Below are 27976 nucleotides of genomic sequence, written 5' to 3' on the forward strand. Positions count from 1 at the left end.
GATACAAGACCCCCATCAACCCAAAGATGGCAAAATTGCGTGTTTTTTTCCCATTTCACTCTGCTGAGAATTTTTTAAACGTTCTTCAGTACATTATATGGTACCATTGAAAAATACATCTCATCACGCAAAATTCAGATAGCTATGACAGTTGCGATTTTTTGAAAGTGGGGAGGAAAAAACAAAAATGAAAAAAGGGTTGCATTCTTAGGCCTCCTACTCATTTGCATTTTTTTTAATGCTGCGATATCTCTGCGTTTTTTTGAATGTTTGTCAATGGAACTTTCTAATGTTAAAAACGCATCGCAAGTTGGTGCGATTTTTGTGCAATCCGTTTTTAACCTTAGAAAGTCCCATTGACAATCGCGTTAAAAAAACGCAGCAATATCGCAGCATTTAAAAAAACGCAAGTGGGTAGGAGCCCTAAAGGGGATAAAACCCCTGAATCCATCTTTTTACCCTCTAATTTCTCAAGTGGAAGCCCTGGATCAGTTTCAGTTGGTCACGAAATGAGCTCAACAAACTTTATGATGCTACAAGAATGCAGCATCGCAGTCAGTTGTTTTGCGTGACGAGCTGTCCTTTTTATTGGTACCATATTGAGATACATTCGGCTTTTATTAAACGCCTTTATTGCGATTTTTGGGGAGAAAAAATAAACAAAATAAGCGTTTTGGCAGTTTTTTAGTTTTCTTTACAGTTTTTGCCATGTGAGATAAATAGCGTGCTCAGTTTATTGTAGTAGCAATCATAGGCCATGAAAATCCATGACTCCATTGTCTGGCGTCCAGTTGCCGTGGCAACTCACAAGCCCTTCACAAGCACATAGCAGAGGAGCGATGACATCACAGAGAGGGTTCGCGCCTCCCGCGAAGTCCTTTACTTGCAGCGTTCTACAATGATCGCGGCATGTAAGGGGTTAACAGCAGGGATCGGTGTTTCCGCCGATCCCGACTATTATTGTCAGCCTCAGTCAGCTCCCGCTGCGGGATGGCAAGGGCAAAGGGTGGTAAGCTTGCACCAGCCACAGGTTGTAAGTTTATGCCCTGTGGCATTAAGTGGTTAAAGGGGTCTTTCCCAGTTGGACTACTTATTTAATTATGGGGAAGCGAACTTAAGTAATGTGGTGGACTGTGACCTGTATTAATTAGTCATTTCTCAAGGCCTGGAGAACCAAAAGTTACTGGCCGTGAATGCCCGGATTTGTGGAACCACAGATGACCCTGTTAGACCATTAGAAACCCCCTCAGAAATCGTCTTCCTGTCCCTGTTACTGCTGTAGTTCTGCATCAGTGCGGCTCAGGTTACACACAGACCTTTTGGATATCTATCACATGATATAATACAAGTTTATTTTAGGAAATCCCTACAGCCGTCTAAGTATTCCACCCGCCGCTGCCTTCTCTGACACTTCTAGCTTCCTGACAATTCTGTATCTAACTTTTATACGACAAGGGAGAGCTGTATATATATATACCCAGTGTCACGGCGTAACCCCATCATCCTCCCGGTTGTCCGGCCTACATTGGATCTTCCTGGACTCTGCTTCATAACTGAGCTCCCATTCCTGTCAGTGAGTATTATGCACAATGAGTCAAAATTGTTTGTCAGCGTTCTCGACATCTGAATTTTGGTTGGGTTGCTTTCAGTTAAAGGGAAGCTCCACCCTTAAAGGAGTTGTCTGGTTACTGGACAACATTCCCCCTATACCACCAACTGTGCTAAAATAACAAAATCAGGTGTACTTATCCCTCCTCTGCCACCGGGATACAGAGTTGTAGTCCTGACATCCTCCTGGTGGTTGTTGTTGAAGATGATACTGTCAACCGATATCATGTGACCACTGTAGCCAATCAGCATCACCACCCCCTTCTCCTGTCAGCAGCACTCGCATCTTAGGAGTGCAGAACAGTGATGCTGCAGCCGCTAATTAGCTACAGTGGTCATGTGATATCTAGTGACCTCATCTTCAAGTACAAATGCTGTGAGGACGGCGGAGCTATAGTGCTGGATTGCGGGGGCAGAGGACGGGTAAGTATAGCGGATTTTGTTTTTTAGCACATTTGGTGGTATAGGGGGAATGTTGTCTGGTAACAGGAAAGCCCCTTTAAATGCCACTATAGTCATCAAATATAAGTGGCAGTTGTAGAATTTACCCCTCCTATACGTTTCAGTTCCTTTACATTGTGTGCAGTGTAAGTCTGTGCTACTGAAACCATCAACAAGCTGAAGATCATGGATGTCATATTATTATGTGTCTCTAGTATATTCAATGCTACATCCTGGAAAACCATCAACAAGCTTATATTCGTGGATATCATTTTATTATGTGTTTCATTATGTGTATGATTTTAGTATGTGTATATTGAATGTTGGTACCTGGAAACCATCAGCATGCTAAGGATCATGGATCTCATATTATTTGTTTCTAGTATATTGAATTTTACAACCTGGAAGCCAAAATTCTTATACTGATGGACTTGTTATTCTTGTTATATGACCCTAATTAGTATATTGAACATTATTACTGTCAGGTACAGCAGATGTAGATCCACACATTGATTTGGCTTAGGGTCAAATCCAGAGGCAACACCTGAGGGACCCGGTCTTCATCCTCTAACCCCAACAGTCAGGGCTCACTGTTAGGTCTCCAGACCATTTGTCTGGAAATGGTCCCAACAATGTGGCAGCTGATACTACTATAGACTAAGGTACGGTACTTGAGGGTGTGAACAGGAGCGTAGTCAGACAACCCGGGTTGGACAGGCAGCACAACTGCAGAATGAGGAGCAAGCCGGAGGTCAGGACACAGAATGGGTCCAGCACAGTACAGTAGGCCGTAGGGAGGTCAGAGCAGGCAGCAGATAGAAGCATGGTCAGTATAACAAGCCAGGGTCAGGAGCGGAGACAGGAACATAGTCAGAAAAAGCCAAAGTCAGGAACCAAGGAATTGCAACACACTCAAATAAAGGTATCCTCAAGGCAGTACCCACTGTCACAGACAGGATACACCAGAGTTGGAGTGGAAGCCACTGCTCCGACCACTGTGTAGCGTCTGGCACTCGTAATTGGAGGTGCAGCTCTAACAGAATTCAATGGGCGCTACACTAGTAATTGCAATCTGAGGTACTATTGAGTTCAATGCGAGCTCCACCTGCAATTACGAGCACCGGCCACGGCTTCCGCTGTGGCCCCGGTGTTTCCCATCTGTGCCTCCTAGAAAAAACACAATTTCAGGCACTCTCCACAGAGGAAGGATGTATGATCTAGCCAAGGGACATGTGAGCATGCATCCTACGATGCACTGCCGGAGCAGGTCATCTACTGAGGGAAGAAGCAGGACATGTGCCACAACCGCCATAAGAGATAAGCTGGCACCCGCCAGCTGTCAAACCCTTTTGCACAGAATGTAATGATTCAGTGTAAAAATACTTCTAGCAACTGAATGACGAATGACAATTGGTGGACCTCATTGACTATAATGGGGTCCGTGACTTTCCGCCCCACTGGCTGCTGGCATTTGGACAGAGGAAAAAACGCTGCAAGCGTTTGTGATGGAACCTACAAGAGGTTCTAACGCAGGGCTGAGACTGGCCTAAGGGCTACTGCCCACAGATGGATTATCACTGCGAAATTCATGGCCAGACACCCGCCGTGAATTCCGCAGCAATGACCGCCGATAGACATGCTGTGTTAAAAAATTCTCCCCAGCCCACAAGCAGAAATCAACTGCAGTTTTCTACTCGCAGCAGAGAATCACAGCATGTTCTATTTTTTCGAAAAAAAATTGCATGGATGGCTTCCATTGCAGTCAACGGAAAGCGCCTGTCCCATGATATAACTTGCAGTGAGCACTGCGGAAGTATCGTGGGAATCCGCATCACAGCCCAAAGCCGGCGCATAATGGCCCGCACTGCACATGCGCATTGGCTTGCCAGGCAAGACTCTCATGGAGGATCGGGACAGTCGAGTATAGGGTCTCTGGGGGTCGCCGGGTCTGATTCCGCTGTGAGATTTCGCTGTCGGAATCTGACCTAGCCGTGGGCATGAGGCCTCAGTCAGAGCATAAGAAAACAGCACACATGCTCAGTGTAAAAAGAGCATGCAACTAATATATCAACAAAAAAGTAATGTGACTAAGCAGAAAAAAGTGAGATTGGACACCTTGCAATTAACCCAGGCCAGATCTCTTATTTAAACCAAAGGGGGCGCTACCAAAAAATCCAGTATGCATATTGATCCTATTTTCACACCTATTCTTCACAATGGTCACAGGAATGTGGCAAAAGAAGCCACAACTTTGGATCATCTAGTCTGTTTGTGCCCATATTGGTTCATGGGCCACCTGGCTTGTACATCCTGGGTCATTTACATTTGCACATTCCAATTGTGGGTGTTCGGTTCTACATATCTTGATTTCTTATTACCCAGAAAGGCCGATAAAGGAGGGGGAATAGTGTTCCTAGACAAGCTCTACTATGTTGAGGAGGCTTTGAAAATTTGGGGCGATTCCAGCTCTTATATGAAATTGAAAGATGATCCTACGAAGGAAATCACGTTAAAACTACGTACAATGTTAAACAATGAACTTGAAAGAAACTGTCTCTCTAAAACTGAAAGACACCATGTTTGTGTGAATAACCCTGAGGTACCTTATTTTTACCACCTACCCAAAATACATAAAGATTTATTTAATCCACCTGGACGACCCATTGTTTCAGGAGTAGGCGGTATTACAAGTTCTCTATCTGAATATGTAGATAACATCCTGCAGGAATACATAGTAGCACCAACCTCACATCTGAAAGATACGAGTCACTTACTGTCCTTATTGGAAGGATTGGAGTGGGAGGATGACTTTCTATGGTGCACATTGGATGTTATGTCATTATATTCTAGTATCCCACACCAAAAAGATATAGAGGTTGTGGGACAATATTTGAGAAATGACCCATTGATGCCTGTTCAACAAAAGGGTTTTATTTTGGAAGCGATTGATTTCATTTTGAATAATAATTATTTCTGTTTTGAAGGTCAGTTTTACATCCAAACCCAAGGTACCGCAATGGGGACGAAATGTGCCCCATGTTATGCAAATTTGTATGTTGGAGTTTTTGAGGCAATTTTTTTTTCAAATCTAAAAATGTAACTTGAATAGAACTTATGTCCCCTGTAAATTTCAAGTTATATTGATCCTTATTGATCTCTATAATAAATCAGGATAATTCTGTCTTCTTACCTTTCCAGAGTAAAAGTATGTCATCAATAAACCATCTAAAAAATACAATATGTCGGTCATTAAAACAGCTGGGGCTCTTATGGGGGTCACTATTATTGTTGGGGCTGGTGTAGAGGTCACTATTATTATTGCTGGGGTTTGTGTGTGGGGGGGGGTCACTATTATTATTGCTGGGGCTGGTATAGGGGTCACTATTATTATTGCTGGGGCTGGTATAGGGGTCACTATTATTATTGCTGGGGTTTGTGTGTGGGGGGGTCACTATTATTATTGCTGGGGCTGGTATAGGGGTCACTATTATTATTGCTGGGGATGATACAGGGGTCAGTATTATTATTTCTGCGGCTTCTGTGGGAGGGTCACTATTATTATTGCTGGGGCTAGTATAGGGGTCACTATTATTGCTGGAGCTGGTATAGGGGTCTCTATTACTACTAAGACCGCACTGCACACGGCAGCACACCTCCAGCTGACTTACGGTATCTTTACATGTGGTGGAAATGCTGTGGAATGCCAACAGCAAAGATTTCCGCAGCAAATTTTGCATCTAAAAGAACGGTCAGAATCTGTACCATTGTTGCAGATTTTAACTAAAAATCAGCTGGAGATATGCAGCAGCGCTCCCCCGCACTACCTCCGAGGGTTTCCAACTGTCATTGCTCCCTAGCGGCCTGGTCAGGTACGACGCTGCTGGTCAGGTGATGCTGCTACAGGCCACTGGGAACCAGAAGCCCGGGAGCGCTGACATTGGGAAGCCTTCAGAGGAGGTGAGAGGGAGCAAAGCATAGCATGATATCAGCTGCAGATACAAGGCTGATTTCCAGTCAAAATCCACACAAATGGTACAGATTTTGACTGTTTTTTGGATGCAGAAATGCTGTGGAACTTGCTCCCTGTTTTTATTTTTATTTTTGACCCTACCCCTCTGACCCTGGGAAAATCTGGTCACCTTATATTAATTGTAACACTCCTTATGTAGCGGATTTGGTCACTTGTGCCTCATGTCAACGCCAGTATGTTGGTGCATGACTTGCAATTTAAAAGCACATATCAGACATCATATCTCTAATATACCAAATGCGGCATCAATATTTTTCAACATACATACTGGTAATTTTTCATCTATGTACACTGCAGGCATTAAACACGTCAATTGGCCCATTAGGGGAGGTGACCACCATCAAAAATGACTTAATAGAGAAAGAGTCAGTAAGGGTATTGTTTCTCCTTAGGGAGAGCACCTAGAAAGTACGAGGAGACATACAAGGCCATCCATGCTTCTCTGGGAAATATGTAAATGAGAAGATGGAAAATGCCTCTACAGTGCCACCTATTGGTAGGCAGCATTCCTGCAAGTCAATGTTAGATTTTTTCTACAAGCCTCATAACAATGATTAGGAATTGTAAGCCAAGCCAGACTACTATACACAGACAGATGTTTTGGGTCTGTGTATGGTATTCTGGCTTTCGCTTACAATTCCAAGTCATTGTTATAAGGCTTGTCTAAAATATCTAACATTGACTTGCAGGAATGCTGCCTTCCAATAAGTGGCGATGCAGAGGTATTGTTCCATCTTTCCATTTGCATTTTTAATAGAGAAACACACTGGATTTTTTGGTTGAAAACCAGTGAGATCTGACCTGATTTTGCACTACTAAGGGTTAATTGCCAGGTTTTCTATCACTGTTTTTTTCTTCTTAGTCACATGATTACATTTTTGTTTGCTTATTGGTTGTATTTTCTTTTTAAACTAAGCAGGTACGCCAGGTTTTTATACTATGATTAAGATCTGCTGTGACGGCTTGAAACGCGTCGGAGGTCGCGCCACTGTTGGAATTTAAAATGCCTCAATAAAGCTGTGATTTTATGGATGCTGGAACTTTTCTTTCTGTTACTCATGTCCTGTGTCTAGTACATCGTGTGCTGCTGCCTGGAAATTATTAGCAGTGTGATGGTTCCACGATTCTGATTATGCTCCACCTCCTCATGTGTATTTCTGTCTTAGCGGTGTCTATTTTAACTATAGCCGAATGTCTCATTCATTTCTAGGTTTCATGTTCTTATCTGAGCATCAGTGAAGTGTTAGCGGTGTTCAGAATGTAGTATGCAGTGTCCCTCACATCGAGCAGCACACCGATGGGGTGTCTGTAGACTAGGCAATGGTAGTTGTGCCCAAGAATCTTGGGTGCAAGTCATTCAAACCGTGTGAATCCGGCCTTCAAGGGGTTACTTTGTAAATGAGGCTTAATCACTGAAAAGTTCTACCACTTTCTAATAGCTAGTTAGGCAAATTGATGAAGTCTCATACACCATACAAAAGTCACAAATTATGGTGCATGTCCTAATTTGTGCCTTTTGGACTTTTTATGCGGACCTCCTCCACTTTTCTGCAAGTGGGCAGGACTAGGCAAAAGGGGGTGTGGCCTCACAGACCCATCAGATTTACAACAATTTAAACCAGAATCTAGTGTAAATTATTAGTGAATCCAGTCAGGAGATGGCGCCAAATGCGATAATTGTCTTAAGAGGCTTATTCCTTTAAATACATTTGTCGCACTTGCATCCACTCAAAGTTTACTTAGCCTTAGTATGAAATACTGGTCTACGTACATGTGCCCCTTTGTATTTCATTTCCTTGTCACTTTCAGTTCCTCTGCTTGCTGTCAGTGAATACGAACACTCTTTACATATTGGAAAGTTTTAGAAGTAATGATTATAGGGTGATTAAAATTTTATTTGGCTGCTTGGTTGCCGGACACATTTTTAAAGGGCAACTCTGGTAATTTTTAAAAATTCATTCCTTATGTAGCTATCCCCCCAGTATTTATAAGTGGGCTAGTGTTACCGTAATTAGTTATTTCTTTCTGCCTAAAACTTTCAGCCTCAGATAGTCATGTGATCTCAGTTCTGACCAGCTAAGATATACTTGTGTAGTGGCCCAGCACATCATCCTGGTCTCCCTTCATAAATGTCATACATGTTTGTCTTATGTAGATGAACTGTGCAAAGCTTTTCTTGCCATATCCAGTGTGTGTGTGTTGCATAGCTGTGGCGCTTGAGAGGTTAACTTTAATAAAATCATTGCCTGCATGTAGATGTAGCAGTCTGTCATGTCATGTGGTACAAGTGAAGGTATAAGTAAGAGTGATTGAGAGCGGGAAAGGAGCTCAGGTCCATCTTCTGGGAGAGAGAGCTAATACAGAACCACATGGAAGCACCTTCAGCTTCCATGTAGGTGAAGATGGAGGAGAAAGAGAGATACCCCGTAGCGATTGGAGTCTGGATATGAATGGAGTGAGTCCCAAGATCCTAGAGAGAGAGGACAATTTGCAATAGTTCTGTATAAAGGAACCCGCTATACAGGTACCAATTCACACTACAGGCTTTTCCTGTGCGGCCGTCCAGAATCAGGATCACCGCACAGATATACGCTACTGAGGCACACCCACGCGCCTGCCATGCTGGGTGTTCTTGTTTAAGCTTTCATGTAAATAACTGTCTGCCAGAATGTCTGTGGAGTGACCCCTACCCCCCTTCCTCCTCTGGAGTGCTCCCAGTCCAGGAGCGGTGCCATATAGATAACGTGGACTGTAGGACCGGTGTCATCCTGTGTATCCTCCCTGAGCTATGGTCTACTTGCATTTAAGAGAATTATACCTCCATTACCTTGAATAATTGTTTGTGAAAGTTTTTATTTCAAGTAAAGTTATATCAGGCCCTAATTGCTCCTGGGGACCCGAAGTACTATACCGAAGTCTCTGTGTTATTTTCTCCGCCATGTAGCAAACCGGTGTGTGGGAACGGTGGCATCACAAGTCATAATTACTACCCTCATCAACCTCTTTATTGGCATTCCCTATCCTAGGGGTGTCGAAGGTGGCCTGCAATCCTACTCTGGCCTTGGCTACATGTTATCCCTCAGGGACCAGAGCCTGGTAAGTGCCACCATGACAAGCCAACACTTATCTCTCCCAGCTCTGCACAGTAGTCAAGTGTCCAGGGTCATCCCTCTGGGGTATTGCACTTGGTGTTAGGGATACATTTTCTAGTCAGATTCTCAAGTCAGTGTGATGCTATTTCATAATCCTTACCACTGAAACTGCCTAGAGGGGGACACAGACACTCCTGTCACAGTTACTGATGTTGATTATACAACTCATGTCACACAGATATAACAGAGGAGATCACAGCTCATCCTCCTGACTGGATACTTATGGTCTATAGCTTATGTAGGTGAATGTAGAAGGTAATAATAATTAAACTGCGCCCTCAGCAAGAAAAAATGGTGTAGCTTCAGATAATGCTGTGCTAATGCATCATGTGATAGATGTGAAACTGAAAGTGAAAAATCTCAGCGTCAAGATGGTAGCTGATAAGTATCAAGCCGGGAGCTGCACTGCAGGGAAGAGACTGCAATACACAGAGGAGACCTCCAGAGTGTGACAGGCAATCATATGAGGGGGCAGGGATGGAAAAAATGTGTTTTTGTTGGGGTGGCCCTTTATCTATGGTTGTAAAGCTGTTAAAATAACACCAACTGTACTTACTTTCCCCCGGCGGGTCCAGCACTGCAGCTGCCCCCAGTGCTTCTAGTCTTCCTTGCAGAATGGCTACCACCTGACTGATGCAACCAATCAAATGCCACAGCTGTCAGGCACTATTCTCCTGGCGTATCCGCTCCCGGCATCTGAGCGGATATGCCAGAAGAACGGTGACTCATCACAGTGGCCTCTGATTGGTTGCTGTGGTCAGGTGGTAGCTATTCTACAACAAAAACCGAGAGGACCGTGGGGCAGCAGCGCTGGATCGCCGGGTCTGAGCACCGGTAAGTACAGCTGGTGTTATTTTATCAGATGTTCAACCAGAGCTTCCAGGAACCAAGCAAATGATTTAACTTATACCCAGAATAGCCCTATAATGAGCTAACATGTCCCAGGCATTCGTATTAGGAGTAAGATGCAGTATGTGAGTGATAGAACCGCAGGAGGGCGGCTTTGTTTTCTTGCAATGACACTTTTAATCACTTGCATATTTTGTGGTATGAAAAAAATCCAAAAAAATGCCATTCAGGAGTCTGGAAAAGCTGGATGATAGCCCCTGTGGGTGGGGCATAGGGGATCATGTTGGTGAGTGTGTATGTATATATGTATGTCTGTGTGTACATATATGTGCATATGTATATGTTTGTTTGTGTACTATATGTCTGTGTGTAGATGTTTGTGTTCTATATTGTGTGACTGCATGTGTGCAAATTTGTGCGTATATATGTGTTTGTGTGTCTGTATATATATATATATATATATATATATATATGATGTGTGTGTACTATAAATATGTGTTTGTGTATGTGTATGCGTATGAGTGTATAGTATGTGTTTATATATGTATGTGTTTGTGTGTGTATATATATATGTATGTTTGTGCGTGTATATATGTGTTTGTGTGCCTGTATATGTTGGTATGCATGCATGTATGTATGAGTGTATATTTGTACATTATATGTGTATATATGTATGTGAGTGTCTGTATATGTAGGTGAGGTTCCCTCGAATGAATTAATTGTATTCTGGGTTGGGCGTCTTTTGGCTTCACAGTCTTCAAGTAGTTGCGTTCTCCTGCCTGCGGATCCTCCTCCCATCACTCTGTCCTCCTTCTTCTGTCCCACAGGCTGGCGGAGCTCTGCACTGCACCGCAGTCTCTGCACCCTCACCATGGGCTCCTTCCTGCTGGCCACCTGCATCCTGTCCACCCTGGTGTCTGCGGGTAAGAAACCTCCTAATGTCTACTTATATGCATGACCTATCAGCACCGCAACCATCATCATCAACACCATAAACACCATCATCATCATCATCATCATCAACACCATCCTCAGTACCACAAGCACCATCATCAGCAGCAGCACACCAACCATCATCAGCAGCAGCAGCAGCACCACAACCATCATCATCTTCATTACAACCATCAGCAGCAGCAGCACAACAATCATCTTCATCATCCCATTATTAGCATTATGTATGTGATTTATCCGCTCTGTCATTCCTTTGCAGCGTCTCCCCGGGTCGCCCTCCCCCCGGCTGGCTTGTTCTCATCTCCTTGTATCCGCAGCTTTTGCTGTGCTGACAGTTCTCACTGGCTGCCGTGTTCTGCAGCTGCTCAGTGCAGAGCATCTCATAGGGAGCAGCCAGGCTGGATCTGCAGTGTTCTGCACCAAGCCAGGGGTGTGAGCGAGCGGCATGCTTTATTAACCTGAATGACTTCATTGCAGGCGTCTCTCTGGGATTTATGGGGTATAATGTATAATGTTGTCCGGTCAGCCAGCTGGTTGCAGAAAACCAATTTGCAAAGGTAGCAGAGCTGAATGAATGCGCTCAGAATAGTTTCCTGGGACTGCAGGTAGATCTGCTGCGCTATCGTGATGTGTTGCATGACGACTTCAGCTCTGCTACATCTATGTGACCACTATGTGTCGGTAATGAGAGGGATAGATAGGACCAATGTGTATAAGGGCAGAGCTCAGGTATCCAGTCCTTATCCCTTAGGTAAGACCCCACCTGATGTATGATTTATGTTCTCCTAGTGGACACTACTGGTATTGCTGCATTAGGGCGGCTTCGAATGAGTGTATGCACAAATACGTTCGCCTCAGAGCAGGGAACGAGGTTTGATGAGGCAGATTTGCACTCGTATCAGCCCATAGCACTGGACTTTGTACGAACGCAGAGCCAATTGACACGCACAGATGACACACCCCTTCCGTAATTTAAAAGGCTATTTAGCCTAATGAGGTCCACGCTCATGAGTACAAACTTATTGACATCAGTGGGTTCTACTTTGTGTTTTGCGCACGCAAACACGATCATATGAAGCACGCACAAAAAAACCACTCGCTCCGCACAACATATTTGCGATATGAAGGCATGTTCTTTTGCATGCGTGCCTGCGATAATACTGTGTACATTCGCACAGGCACCGCTTGTTGACATGGGCGGGAGAATCACCCCTGCCCTGATTTATATGGTTGTTAAGCCAGAATTAGGTTTTTTTTTTTGCAAGGAGATGCGTGAAAGTCTGCGCAAAACCACAACAACAACAAAAAAATAACACACCTGGACCTCATAAGGCTCATAGCCTTTTAATCCATGGAAAGGGTGTGTCGCGTGCGGGTGTGAACTGGTCCTGCATGTGCAAAAAGCACAGAACTATGCGCAGACACATGCCCCCAGTAAAAATGTGCCCACATGCCCCCTCAGTAGTCATGCCCCTGCGTGCTCCCAAGTAATAATTCCCCCCAGTGATAATGTGCCCACATGCCCCTCAGTAATAATTTCACTGCATGCCATTGAGTAACAATGTGCCCAGATGCCCCTCAGTAACAATGCCCCTGTGTGCCTCTTGTAAAAAGTTCCCCCAGTAATAATGTGCCCACATGCCCCCTCAATAATAATGTTCCTACATGCCCCCCAGTAATAATGTGCCCACATGCCCCCTCAATAATAATGTCCCTACATGCCCCCCCAGTAATAATGTGCCCACATGGCCCCGCAGTAGTAATGTCCCTGCGTGCCCACAAGTAATAATTCCCCCCAGTAATAATGTGCCCACATGCTCCTCAGTAGTAATGTCTCTGCGTGCCATTCAGTAATGATATTTCTTCATGCCCCTCATAATGCCCCTGCATGCCCCCCAGTAATAATGTGTCCACATGCCCCTCAGTAATGATGTCCCTTCATGCCCCCTCATTAATAATGTCCCCACATGCCCCCCAGTAATAATGTGTCCACATGCCCCCTCAGTAATAATTCCCTTGGTGATAATGCCCCTGTATGCCCCCCTCAATAATGACCCACCATGGTAACTGCTCCCCAGAAATAAGACCCAAACCATTCTTTCCCGCCACTACCTCCCATCATCCCCTCCCGGCTTTACCGTGACTGTTATTATTTACTTGGCTGTCTGCCGCCCTTAGACCGTCTCGCAGTCCGATAACTCTGTGCGTGTCTGGCATCGTACCGCTTCCACTCTTGTGCCCCACATTACTGTAGCTCTTCAGTTGCTCCTGGAGCACAATGGAAACTCGTCAGTGGCATCAGAATGGCCCCCATTGTCACCAGCGGACAGCGCCCGCTTCTCTCTTCACATCTGACATCTGCTTTCATTTTGTGCTAATTAATAAATGACAGACTATTGTTCTCATCCCCAGATGTGCGAACACCCAGCTCATGCGTGCGCATGGGGCACAGTTTAATTTTTCATTTAACCCATTAGTTCTGCGCTATTTCAGTATCATTATGAGACGTCTGTAAGACCCGCACTCCTGTCTTACCTTTGACCAATTCAACACTGTAACACCGGACAGACTTGACTCTGCTACATTCGGTAACACTACTTTGTCTCTTCTGCTTCCGTGTGAAAGTGAGTGGTGATTGTTGAGAGCCGCAGAAGAGTCCCCCAGAGTTTTGGTCTGACATAAGAAATAGCGCTGATTAGATGCACATATTCAATTTTCTGAAAACTAATGGAGAATATAACCCAATATCTAGATGATACCACTGAAGGCCATTGACTTAAAGGGGTTATGCACTTTAGACAAACCTTTTTTGTATGATGAGCCCCTAAAAGTAAGTTGAAACAGGGTCTGGCACCTAAAAACCTCAGACATTGGCTGTAATCTGTAAGGGAACCCAGGAATAAGAGTTCAATTCCCCTGCAGTGCCCCGACAGGTGAAATGAAGTATTACACAATTTACACAGCATCTGTTGGCTGTCCATGTAATGCACAGATATTCCAGATCCTCCAGAGACAGGGGTCCTATTTGCAGTCACTATTCAGACCAGTTACTGGGTCCTAAACAGAGTATACCTTCAGTGGGTTCAATGATTTAAGCCACATAAGGCCTTTAAAGAGGTTGTCCATTTGTAAATTATTGATGCCTATTCGTAGATCAGAAAGGGTATGCCACCCAGGATCCCCACCGATCAGCTATTCTGGGGATCACTGTGCTGATGCACTGAGCTGATTTCTGCAGGATGCAGACAGCTCCGTTCCCACTACAGTGGCCAGGCTTGGCATTACAGGCAAATTTCCCATTGAAGTGGCTGAAAACTCAATACAAAGCCTGTAATACAAAGGGCTGTATTCTTCCTTCAGAAATTAGCTCAATACAGGAATTCACCTGGTAAACAGCTGATAGGTGGAGATCCCAGATGGCAGACCCCAGCTGATCTACAATTAATAGCCTATCCTCTATGCCACATAATAAGGCACAGGAAATATTAATGGCACATGGAAAGTGGGGACTGCCAGCCTCCCTAACATACGCAATTGGCACCATCCCTCTTATAACAACACACAAATGGCAAAATATTCCTTTTTGTTGGGTGAAATTAGGCCACAACTTTTATTAACTTCAAATTCAACTCAGCCTTTAATGCAATTAGGGATTAAACCGCAGAGAGGACTTGGCATGCCGGACTCTTGGTGGACAAGTCTGCCTTCGAAACACACCCTCACATCTCCAAAAACCTTAGTTTACTACCAGCTTTGACTTGCATTCATGTAGAAAAAACATGGAACTCTACTAAGAGAAATAAGTAAACTATCCACATATGTGTAAATCACCGCCGTATCAACCAGGGCAGAAAGGAACAACCAAACTGACCGAAAACTCAAAGAGGGGACAGCAAAATGCCACCAGGAAGGATCACAGATTCTTAAATAACATCCCCCTCTATATATGTCCCCCAGTTATAAGGGGATTGTACAGGACCATAAATAACCCAACCTGGAGGGAGGAAATACGAGGCCCCAACTATTATCCCTGAACCAGTAAAGAGGATGGGGAAGGGTCTGTAACAACTAAAAAGCCTGGTTGACCTCTCAAAAACAGCCCCAACAGTCCATTTGTACCCTCCATAGTAGGTTGGGTGCACTTCAGAGTCGGTTACAGATTTTGCTGGGGAACCCATAGGTTTTAGGTTACCCCCATGTGTCCTCTAAAGCTTCATCCTTTCTTTTTTCAGGTCACTCCATCACTTGTTTCGTCTGTAGAGCTGAAGGAGAATTTTCCTGCACTGGAGAAGAAAGGTCTTGTCCTAAGGACTATGTGTGCGCCGCCACCAGCACCATCACCATCATGGGTAGGTTGGATTGTAGATCATAGAAGGAAACTACTCGGATCGGAGAACCATTTTATATACAGAGGCTTCGTGGAGTTAAAAAAACAGGCTAGAGTCCACCGTGACCTTAGTCCTAAAATTAGTGGAGGCACTTGTAGTAAGATGGATCCTTGTTGAGAATGGTAAAGTGTAACACGTTTCAAGGCAGTATACCTCTTCATCAGACACTGGGAAATGTGCTTTTACATAAAAAAAAAAAAAAAAATATATATATATATATATATATATATATATATATATATATATATATATTTATGTGTAGAACAAGAAATGGGTGGGGAAGAGAGATGGGCAGAAGTGATAGGGATAGGAAGGAGGGACGGGGAGAATAGATGGTGCACAGAGAACAGAAATAAGAAAAAAGGATGGAGCGGAGGGATGAGAGAGTGGATGGGGAGAACAGATCATGAACAGGAATAGGGGAAAATGATGGTGAGAAGTTATAGGCAGAAAGGATGGGGAGGAGGGAGAACGGATGGGAAGTAGCCACATGGGAAATGGATTGGGAGAACAGATTGGGAATAGGGAAAGAGGATGAGGAGAAGGGATGGAGAGGAGGGATATGGAGAAGGGATAGGATGGGGAAGAAGTGATAAAGAGAAGGATGGGGAGGAGAGATGGGGAGGAGGGATGGGGAGGAGGGATGGGGAGGAGAGATGGGGAGGAGAGAGGGGGAAGAGAGAGGGGGAAGAGAGATGGGGAGGAGAGATGGGGAGGAGAGATGGGGAGGAGAGATGGGGAGGAGGGATGGGGAAGAGAGAGAAGGGATGGGAAGTAGGGACAGGGAAATTGAATGGGGAGAATAGGAAAACAGAATGAGGAGAAGGGATATGGAAGAGGGATGGGGTAGAAGGGATGAGAAGTGATGGGGAGAAGGGATATGGAGGAAGGATGGGATGGGGAGAAGTGATGGGCAGAAGGAATAGTGAAAAAGGATGGGAGACGAGATATGGAGGAGGGATGGGGATTAGGGACGAGAAGTGATGGGGAGGGGGAAAAGAAAGGTATAAATGAGAATAAAAATACATCAACATACTAGTATAATATGGTGCATGGAGCTGAGTGCGCCAATTCCCTTACACTATCTTGTGGTGTATACGTGCGTAATACGCACCAAGATGGAGCATGCTGCAATTTTTTGCATGCATTTTGCATAACTCGTATGAAGGGCAATATGGAAGTGTGAGAGAGATTGGTACTGCGTATTACATGTGCAAACTCGGCATAAGTGATATGCAGTGACCATACGGCTGTGTGAGACTGTAAGAAGTTCTATGAAAACTGTCATTGAGGTGCCTATTGGTTATATGGATATGTGGAGTAAAAGCAGGAAAAAGAAAGATAAATGCACACAGGACTATATAGTAATGAAGCTATAGTAGAACTCCCAGTGAGGAGGAGACTGACCGGAGTAGCGGTCCTGCATATGCGGTGTTGCACCATTCATCTTTAATGGCACTGATAGAGATAGCTGAGAACTTGTACTCGGCTATTTCACTCAACCCAATTGAAATGAATAGAGCGGCATCATGCATGTGCGATTGCTGCTGTAAGACCCCCACCGATCAGACTTGACCAGCTCTCCTACAGATAGGTGATAAGTCTGTTTTAGGAATACCCCTTTAAACTATCTACTCTAGAGATCTAAAACTTTTATTTTTGCATAGAAGTTAAAATTAGGGGGAGGAAGAAGTTCCTGAGGAGGCGACCTGCACACGGCTTGGGTCACTATTGTGAGCTGGTAAATATGTTGAGAGACACTAGGTTTTCTTTTACTGCTTCTAATCTGCATATCCATATCCCGGATTCTGTGAGACCAGAACTAAATCATTCTCCAGGAATTACCATTTCTTTTATGCCTTCTTTGAACATGGGTAGAGTGGAGGGGTGATTAATATCCTGGTCACCCCGACACACCTGGTGAGCCCAATCTCTACTTTACCATCTGGCATAAGGTGAGCGTTGCTCTATTTGTAGTGCTTACTCTGCTACGGGGTACAGGGCTTCTTAGTTAATTGTTCATGAATAAATAAATCATAAATGATCCATTAAATGAATAGAAAGATACAGAAATAATTAGTTCAAATCACATTCATGAGATCAGAATTCATCACTAATTTATGGGGCTTTATACACAAAAACAATTGATTTAGTGGTCGGTACATTGCTACTGCATAAATAATATATGACACGTAGGAAGGTCTAAATAATTTGCTCTGTGGATTTGCATTCTATAGAGTGCAGTCTTTACCGTATATATTGCTTCAATTTGGAGCTTGTATTATACTCAAGAGCTGCACTCACTATTCTAGAGTCACTGTGTACATACATTACTTATCCTGTATTACTCCTTAGTTATAGCCTGTATTATACTCCAGAGCTGCACTCACTATTCTGCTGGTGGAGTCACTGTGTACATACATTACTTATCCTTTACTGATCCTGAGTTACATCCTGTATTATACTCCAGAGCTGCACTCACTGTTCTGCTGGTGGAGTCTCTGTGTACATACATTACTTATCCTGTACTGATCCCAAGTTACATCCTGTATTATACTCCAGAGCTGCACTCACTATTCTGCTGGTGGAGTCACTGTGTACATACATTACTTATCCTGTACTGACCCTGAGTTACATCCTGTATTATACTCCAGAGCTGCACTCACTATTCTGCTGGTGGAGTCACTGTGTACATACATTACTTATCCTGTTCTGATCCTGAGTTATATCCTGTATTATACTCCAGAGCTGCACTCACTATTCTAGAGTCACTGTGTACATACATTACTTATCCTGTATTACTCCTTACTTATAGCCTGTATTATACTCCAGAGCTGCACTCACTGTTCTGCTGGTGGAGTCACTGTGTACACACATTACTTATCATGTACTGATCCTGAGTTACATCCTGTATTATACTCCAGAGCTGCTCTCACTATTCTGCTGGTGGAGTCACTGTGTACATACATTACTTATCCTGTATTACTCCTTAGTTATAGCCTGTATTATACTCCAGAGCTGCACTCACTGTTCTGCTGGTGGAGTCACTGTGTACACACATTACTTATCATGTACTGATCCTGAGTTACATCCTGTATTATACTCCAGAGCTGCACTCACTATTCTGCTAGTGGGGTCACTGTATATACATTACTTAACCTGTACTGATCCCAAGTTACATCCTGTATTATACTCCAGAGCTGCACTCACTGTTCTGCTGGTGGAGTCACTGTGTACATACATTACTTATCATGTACTGATCCTGAGTTACATCCTGTATTATACTCCAGAGCTGCACTCACTGTTCTGCTGGTGGTGTCACTGTATACATACATTACTTATCGTGTACTGATCCTGAGTTACATCCTGTATTATACCCCAGAGCTGCACTCACTGTTCTGCTGGTGGTGTCACTGTGTACATTTATTACTTATCCTGTACTTATCCTGAGTTACATCCTGTATTATACCCCAGAGCTGCATTTGCAATTGTGCAGACTTCAGAGTTCACATCGTCCAGTGTCCCCTGCTTGTTCAGTGACAGCACCTGAGTATTGGGTAGTATAGGCGCCTATTTATTGGCCATTGGGTAGTCACTATGATTAATACAGTTTAAACTGGTAATATCTGGCAAGCTCATGACTTCACACTCTTCCTGTAGCTTATTGTTAATATCTATTTTCTTTCTTCTATGTTTCTTAGATGGGATGCAAACAAAAACGTTCACCAGGTCTTGTGAAAGAAGAAATGCGTGTGGGGTAACTGGAACCATTGGCTACCAAAGAGGACAAGTTAAAAGAGCGACCTCTTGCTGTTATACGGACTCCTGCTATCCTTCTTCCCCCGCATGTAAGTTCCAAGTGGAAGTATAGAAACAGGCTTAACTAGATGGATATTGTCTTTATTTAGCCTAACATACTATGTTACTAGGCCCCTCTGTTTGGAAAGCAGAACTCAGAAGCACCATTCGAGACCCATTCTGATCTGCACTCTGGGGCCACTCTTTTCTGTGTATAGCACTGGTACATGCACTACATTCTAGAACCTTATGAAAGTGACACATAATATAACAGCGCACCATGTGGTCACTCATGGTTTTGCAAGCAGAAAAGAGAATAATTCCTTGAATAGTTCCCATGATCAGTGACTTATAAATAGAGATGAGCGAGCATACTCGATAAGGCAAACTACTCGAGCGAGTAGTGTCTTATTCGAGTACCTGCCCGCTCGTCTCTAAAGATTCGGCTGCCGGCGCGGGTGAGAGGTGAGTTGCGGTGGTGAGCAGGGGGAGAGAGTGAGAGAGATATCCCCTCTGTTCCTCCCCGCTCTTCCCTGTTGCTCCCTGCCCCGCACCAGCAGCTGAATCTTTAGAGACGAGCGGGCAGGTACTCGAATAAGGCACTACTCGCTCAAGTAGTTTGCCTTATCGAGTATGCTCGCTCATCTCTACTTATAAACCATAGAGGACTGAGATGTATGCACATTTCTCAACATTTGTACTCCAAATCACAAGATATTTTATTGCTCACCACATTCCATCCAGGAGCACCCCCAAAATGATTGGTAAGGTCCCTTTCCTTGCATGAATCAGGCATTTTTGGGGTCTCCTTTGTTGGACAGTTCCATGAAAAACAAGACTTTTGGGAGGGAGGTAATGAGATCATGAACCTATAGGTAGAATGTCATGCTGTATTAGCCATAGGGCCATAATGGCTTGTCTGTTGACCTGACTGTTTGCCATTTCCAGTGCCGCTTGATGAATCTCGTAGGAATGGACTGACTTGTTCTAGCTGCACGTCCCATGATTCATTATGGTGTCTAACGAAAGAAAAGATTGAATGCACGGGACAAGAAAACAAGTGTATTTTCATGAGTCATGCGTACACAGGTAATTTACGATCATTAGTCACTAGGCGGAGATCTGAGTTCTGTCTGTTCATGTTTTCAATATTTATAAATTTGTCTTCGTTTTATGTCTGAATTCATAATGATACCACTCTCTCTATTAGGGCTTGTTATGAGTAACACTGGTAGTAATAGACCCATACAATTCTCCACTGGATAACTCCTTACTACTTATATTACCTGGTGTGGCCAAGATCATACACCCATTATACACCACATGGCATGGTCCTGGGTCATTAAACACCACATGGTGTGGCCCTGGGTCATACACCCATTATATACCATATGATGTGGCCCTGGGTCATACGCTCATTAAATTATAGCAGTAGCGGGAACAGTCCAGTAAGAGTAAGTTATTATCATACTGTGTTGATCCAGAAGAAGGGAAAAATGTAAACATTCTGTATCAGTCACCTACTTACTGCTGCCTTAATGCTTGTACTTGATATCAGTGCCCTCTCTTCTGCCTCCACTTGATATTAGGGTTCTCTCTTTGGCCCCACATAGTAATGGAGCCCCCTTTTATAGTCTAAATTAGTAACAGTGCCTTCTGTATTGCCCCTCTTAGTAGTAGAGCCCCCTTTCTGGCCTCAATTAGTAATAGTGCCCCATCTGTAACCCTGAAACGCCTTCCGGCAGTACAAATATCATTATTTATGCAGGACTGTCTGATGCCGCATGCTCTCTGCTACCTGATGGCTCTACTGTCTTTGGCACATACTTTATTATGCTAGCAGGAAATGGGGGATGAGTTGGATAGTACAAAGAGTGCCTTCAGGTAGTCCAATGTTAGTCTAGAGAGCTATGATATTACAGGATATAGACATTAAATAACCAGCGGGGCTGTTGATCCGGGTCTTGGAGTCTGGTAGGAACTATCAAACGTTGATCCAGGGATTATTCTGACTGCCGTTATGAGTCGGGAAGGAATTTTTTCCCCCAAGGCGGCTAATTATCTCTGCCTCATAGTTTTTTTTGCCTTCCTCTGGATCAACACAGGGGGGTGGAAACAGGCTGAACTAGATGGACATTGTCTTCCTTCAGCCTAACATACTATGTTAGGGCCCTTTTACATGGCAGAAGCACCGGACAGTCATCCCAGGTTGTGTCCTCAGAATTGCTCCTGTGCTTAAATACAGAAGAGCTCATCATTCAGTGAATTTAGGTGAAGCAGGCCGGAGATGGCCCCAGCTGCCCTCCTCAATTCACAGTCAACAGGCAGTCGTTCAGGTTCACGCAATTCATTGCGAATCGGAACGATAATCATTCTGTGTACAGGGGTTCTTAGTAAGGGCGCCCACCCACTGGCGTTTGCGATTTTCGTGCGTGAAAAATGCAGTGTTTTCGCGGCGTTTTTCGCTGCGTTTTTTGCCGCGTTTTCGCGGCGTTTTCGCGGCTTTTCCATTAATTTCCATTGACTTTCATGGGTGCATTAGGAGAAAAATAAGGACACATATGCAACTGACAGTTCCTATGTTAAAAAACGCAACGCAACGCAAAAAAAACGCCAGTGGACAGGAGTACATTCAATTCTAATTGCTCTTGAGAAAAAACGCAAAACGCAAAGAAAAAAAAATCGCCAGTGGGTGGGCGCCCTAATGATAGTTTTTGTGCTAACCAGAGTTTTGGGAACAGGGGTCAAACCCACGGGCCATTTAGTATTTGCACACAACCAACCAGAGGATCCTCTGGTGCGTCCCACAGACCACAGTCAATGTCCCCATTTTTAGCTCAGTATCACACATCTAGTCACTGGGGTAGAAGAAGTCTATAGTAAATTAAAGTAGAAGCCCTTCACAGTTATAGACAACCTAAAACAATATTTTATTGATTCTCATTAAAATAGGGCTGACAAAGACAGACACCAAACAACGAAAAAATCCTCGGCACTGTTTTGGTATTGATGAGGATTTCTTGCTCGCAAATTATATAGTATGTAGAGATGAGCGAGCGTACTCTCTAAGGCAAACTACTCGAGCGAGTAGTGCCTTATGCGAGTACCTGCCCGTTCGTCTCAAAAGATTCGGGTGCCGGCGGGAAGCGGCGGGGGAGAGCGGGGAGGAACGGGGGGGGGGGGGGGGATCTCTCTCTCACTCTCTCCCCCCCGCTCCCCCCTGCTCACTCCCGCAACTCACCGCTCTCCCCCGCCGGCACCCGAATCTTTAGAGACGAGCAGGCAGGTACTCGCATAAGGCACTACTCGCTCGAGTAGTTTGCCTTAGCGAGTACACTCGCTCATCTCTAATAGTATGTCAATCTTTGTTGGATTGGAGTGAGCATTCATGAGACTGAATAGTGTGTCAATTTTTCTCAGACCAACATAGAAATCGTTAATCATCAATGCCTAATGTAGGAGCATCTAAGATGCACAGTGACAGAGAGGATTGCAGGGATCCCTCTATACCTGCTCATATACTAACTATTATTTTATTGCTAAAAATTGTAATCATCAGGGTTGTAATTATGATGATTCGTCAATTATTAATTAGTAGTTGGTCTATCAAAATTGTATTTATGATGATTTGTATACAATTTTGATTGATGCTTTTCAGTTGGTTCAATGCCCTTCACAGGTATAGACTAAAAGAATATAGTTTATTAGAAACTCTTAAAAACATATATGGGCTGACTAACAGTACTAACATACATTAACACAAAAAAGAACCTGTGGCTCACCATCAGGGCCACAGGCTTTATCTGTTTGTTATTTTACTCTATGTTTGGCACACTAGGTAGCCTTATCTTGGGGACCTATTTGAGCAGAAAAATTTGTTGAAGCCTATTTTTGGCTGCCTGCTTGAATATTAGATTGGTTGTCTGAACTTTTGATAGGAGTCTAGCATTTCTACATTAGTGTTGCTGACATTGCAACACTTTTAGGAGGATAGGTATGCAGCTTTAAATACAGGATCCTCTTTAGCTGACCCATCTGAACATGCACCTGACCTTCTATTAATGTCAGTGCATATGACTAGAAATTCTACATTAGTGCTGCTAACATTGCAACACTTGTAGGAGGATAGGTATACAGCGCTAAATACAGGATCCTTATAGCTGACATATCTAAACACGCATCTGACTTGTGACTACTGTCAGTGCATAAGTTCTTTATCCGAGTCCTCCTTCCTTCTTTACCAACGTAGCCACTATACCATCGTACACTGCTGGCTTTTTGTCTAACGGTGTCTGGTATATATATATACCTGTTGGCGACATCTTCGCAGACAACCCACTTTCTTGCCAATTTAATCCTACTGATTATATATCCTAAAAGAGGAAGATAGCTTAGTCAATTAAATGATTGACGCTATTAATCCCACTAAAGATTTTTTGGTCAAATATACATCTGTGGCTCCTGATGAACCGCTCTAAAGCGAGCGGAGAAACGCGTTGAGCCGTATTTCTCTGTGACTTCACCAGTCATTCAGAGCCGTAGTTCTCTGCGACCTCTACATACGACTGTCATCAGTCATTCAGTGCAGGAACTCTGTATATGCACTAAAGTTATCCACTTATACTGACCATGCTATTGTGACCATTATCTACATTGGAGACATTGGATGCATAATTCAAACTTGCACCTAAATATATCTTCTCCTCTTTTTTGTGTTAATGTATGTTAGTACTGTTAGTCAGCCCGTATATGTTTTTAAGAGTTTCTAATAAACTATATTATTTTAGTCTATACCTGTGAAGGGCTTTTAAGAAAAATTTACATATAGACTTCCCGTCTCTGTGATAATCAGTTGCTTCAATGATTTTATACACTTTCAGTTAGTTCAACGCGCTTCTGTGCCAAGTGTAGGCACTTCGTCAGGAACTTAAGTACATTTGCACCAACCATGTGGTATGCTAGTACACATAGTGTACTGATATATGTGTGCCTTTTTGTGCGATAGTGACTGAACCACTGGAGCGCTGTGTATAGCTGTAGGCAGCTATCAACCTTATCTCTCTTATTATGACCCCAGTTGAAATGATAGGTATGCAACAGAGGCCTGCCAGAACGAAAGCTGGCAATAGTCTCTATTCATATAGTGTCACAGCAATCAGTGGTCTTACTTAATGATTATTAGACCTTGCTTCCTCAAAATAAGTCTTAGTACTTTAAGAGTTAACCCCTTTTCTTTTTTCTTTTAGCTAATGGGCTATTCTGATAAGGTATTACCTGACAGCTATAATAAAGAGCCCAATCCCTAGAGGATCAGTTCCACAAGCAGCGCACAAAAGGAAATAAATGAGAGGACTGATAGAGCCCCTGGCCTGGATGATAGAGGTGCATCTTAGGCATTGATGATTAACGATTTCTACGTATATTGTCTGATAAATCGGACCAAGTGTGCCAGCCAATATTGGTCTGAGAAAAATTGACACACGTTTCCTAAATGCTCACTCCAATCCAACAAGGATTGACATACTATATAATTTGTGAGCAAGAAGTCTTCATCAACACCAAAACAGTGCCGAGGATTACGTCATATTTTTTCGTTCTTTGGTGTCTGTCTTTGTCAGCCCTATTAATTGTCTATAACTGTGAAAGGCAGTATCACATATCGGCGTGTTTATTCCACAACTGTGGCACAATCAGCAACTGTGATGTGTTCCATGTAAGGGATGGATTGGGGGGTCCGCAGTCCTATAGGACTATCGTGCGCTGTGACTTCTCTTCTCCTATACTGATACAATGAATGTGTAGATACACTTGTTTTTATGTGGTTACTATATTGTTAGATGTTATTATATTGTTACTCATCTAAAACAGAAAAGAAACCAATAAAATGTTTATGTCTTACAGGAGCAAAATACAGCAAAAACTCTTTCCGTGGGTGCGGAACTAAAGCGATTTGTGACCTTGGAAGCCAAACCCATAACTACGGGAATGTCCAACTCCGAACAGAGATCACATGCACAAACCACGGCCCCAACCTTCATTCCAGTTTCTTCGTTTTGCTTGTAACTGTTGTAATCTCTTCCAAATTTCTCTTCTAGCCTGCACCGCGGAGGCTCTAGAGTTGTGCCGCTGTTATGAGAGCGCATACTGTGGCAGGTCGGGGCAGCGGGAGCACAACATTTACCGGCATTACTAATATAATTTGTATTGTTTTTTTTAACCTTGATCACTTTATTGTGTGATCTGAATATGCTGTGCATGAGACAAGACTTCACTGCAGGTTACTTGTATTCACGTCTGCTCTGGCCCTGTACGGCCCTCGGCCCCCATAGTGCAGATACCATGAGACAAGTATTGGCCTATGAGCATGCAAATCAAACATACCGCACACTATATTAAATACTTCTAGATACTATTAAGATTTCCTGTTAACATAATCCTATCTCGGATTACCTTACCCCCATGCCCTGTATTATAAAGCAGTACAACTGTTTAGGGTGACACAAACCCCAAAAAAGCAATAGTAAGGGTTAATGCTAATCCCAGCCCAACAACCTACTAACCCAATACTCTGGAAAGAGAAATGGCAGGGTACGATTTCTTTTGGTCCCTAAACAAAAGCCTATTCCCCATAGCTCTACAGTTACAGTAGGGTTGGCCTCAATCCATAATCCATGTTCTAAACCTGATCCTATATCCCATACTGCTATTTAGGGTTCATAATAACCTTAAAACCTAGTAGGTAAACCTACTCTATGTACAGTACTAAATGAAGGCTACATATACTGCTAAGGGCTCTGCAGTAAGGGATTACGTCTCTCTGCTCAGTTATGGTGGGAGCAGATAAAAAAATCCCTGGCTGCTACAGATCTGTCTTATAACGGAACCAAATGGTGTTGAGTGGACCCATTTGAATTTAATGGGGTCTGTCTGGCTTCTGTTACGCCCTTTAGCATTTTCCTGCATGCAGAGCTATTTTTTCCTGGATTTTGATGGAAATCTCTCATTGAGGCTCCAAATGGAATCTCTTGACGCGGATGTGAACAAGCACTCATCTAACCTAATCCTATACTATAGTTAGGCTGACCGCTGAGCCAAAGGTTATGCCCTGAACCCAACAGACTTCACAGAGTAAGGGCTCATTCACATGGGCATATTTCATTTCCTGGTTGTGCGCGTATTCTGTGCGTTTTTCAGGCATGCAAAAAAAAAAACGCAACTAGGTCCTATTTATTTCATATGGAATATTGCAGAATTCACGTTTCTGCATGTAATTCCTCAACATAGCTGTCCTATGTGATCCATTGTGATAATATTAAAGGGGTTTTCCAGGCAAAAACCATTGGTGACCGATCCTCAGAATAGGTTATCAATAGTCAATTGCTGGGGACCTACCGCTTGGGATCCCCAGCAATGAACTAATTGTGAGGCCCGTTGTCAGTGCAGTGGGCTGGACGTGCGTCATAGGGGACAGGGGAGGAAGTGCCCTAGCTGGCTTCACTCCTATTTAAATCAGTGAGACCTGAAGTGGCTATTACACTATACGCCTGTGCACGGTATCAGAGGTCAAAGTGTCGAAATTGTAATAGCCAGCTAGGGCACGTCCGCTCTTGTCCCTTATGATGCACGTCTAGCCCAATACACTGATAACGGGACACACGATCAGCTGATCGCCAACTAACTCTAGCAGCTATTCCCTGTGAATAACTTGATGAGTTATCCTGAGGATATGTCATCAATAGTTTTTGCCTGGAAAACTCCTTTAGCAACCCGGACCAGAGCCTATATTCTATATGGCACAGGATGGGTTAACGTTAGGATTAGTTCCAGTCCAATGCCTCCTTCCCATTTCTGACCTGGACAACCCCTTTAGGTATAACCCGTACTCCATAAGTATTGTTATATTAGCCCTAATGTAAACCCAACATCCTAATCTTATGCAGTAAGACAAGAAGGGTCTAGTTAGGGTAACCTCTAGTCCTGAACCCAAAGAAAGGTCACTGTTAGGGTCAACCTTTAGCGAGGTAGTGCATGTTCAGGAAAACATGGCAGATTTCTTCCAGAAACAGCACCACACCTGTCCATGGGTTGTCTCTGGTATTGCAACTCAGTTCTATTAATGTGAATGGGACGGACCGCAATACCACACACACATGGGATTAGGGAAGAAAGCAGCCATGGCTTTCTAATCCTGGACAATCCCTTTCAACTAAACCCCATAGTAGATTACATTTCTTGCCTTTTGCAAACCATTCACCATGGAACGTTCTTCCTCTTGAAATGCCGTGTGCCTTTTCATAAATTCAGCATTTCTTACCGATCGAGATGCCGTGAGCCGACATGAACTTTTTATGTGTTATGGGGAGGTTTTTATACTTACAATGAAGCTTTCATCATAGTCAATGGTGGGGAGGGAACCTACTAGACGAGAAAGACTTTTCTTTGGACGATCCTTAATAAAACCTTCAGATGATTGACATTGGAGTAAATCGCACCCAGTATTTTTACGGGATGTCCTTTGCTTCCATCCCTCACTCCACAAAGACTATAATAAGGGATGACTTTGATCATTGGGGGTCATGAGCTTGTGTTGTAGCGAGTGTCTGCTGTATTATGCTCCATTCCACGATCACTCACCTCTCTGCTTCTATTAATCTGAGTTTTGCCTTTGATTCGTTTTATGGATTGACATTCAGCACATTCATTAACTAATTAAAAGTCGAAAAACCTCAAATTTGTTTGAAGTCTGATATTTCTGTATA

The 27976-nt window shown here is 43.6% G+C and overlaps 1 protein-coding gene across 2 annotated transcripts; it reads left to right on the forward strand.

Annotated features, from left to right (window-relative positions):
* Window positions 1-1554: 1554 nt before the first annotated feature.
* LOC136632003 (phospholipase A2 inhibitor and Ly6/PLAUR domain-containing protein-like) lies at window positions 1555-27948 on the forward strand. Of its 2 annotated transcripts, XM_066606536.1 has the most exons (6): window positions 1555-1573; window positions 10908-11003; window positions 15264-15380; window positions 19121-19267; window positions 20166-20306; window positions 25119-27948. In XM_066606536.1, exons 2-6 carry the CDS (start codon window positions 10952-10954, stop codon window positions 25310-25312), a joined length of 651 nt encoding a protein of 216 aa, XP_066462633.1. In that variant the 5' UTR covers window positions 1555-1573; window positions 10908-10951; the 3' UTR covers window positions 25313-27948. The 2 variants fall into 2 exon arrangements, with proteins under 2 accessions (XP_066462633.1, XP_066462632.1); XM_066606535.1 differs by lacking the exon at window positions 1555-1573 and having other exon boundaries at window positions 10856-11003.
* Window positions 27949-27976: the final 28 nt, after the last annotated feature.

Source organism: Eleutherodactylus coqui, chromosome 6 (genome assembly GCF_035609145.1).
Source record: "Eleutherodactylus coqui strain aEleCoq1 chromosome 6, aEleCoq1.hap1, whole genome shotgun sequence".
NCBI lineage: Eukaryota > Metazoa > Chordata > Amphibia > Anura > Eleutherodactylidae > Eleutherodactylus > Eleutherodactylus coqui.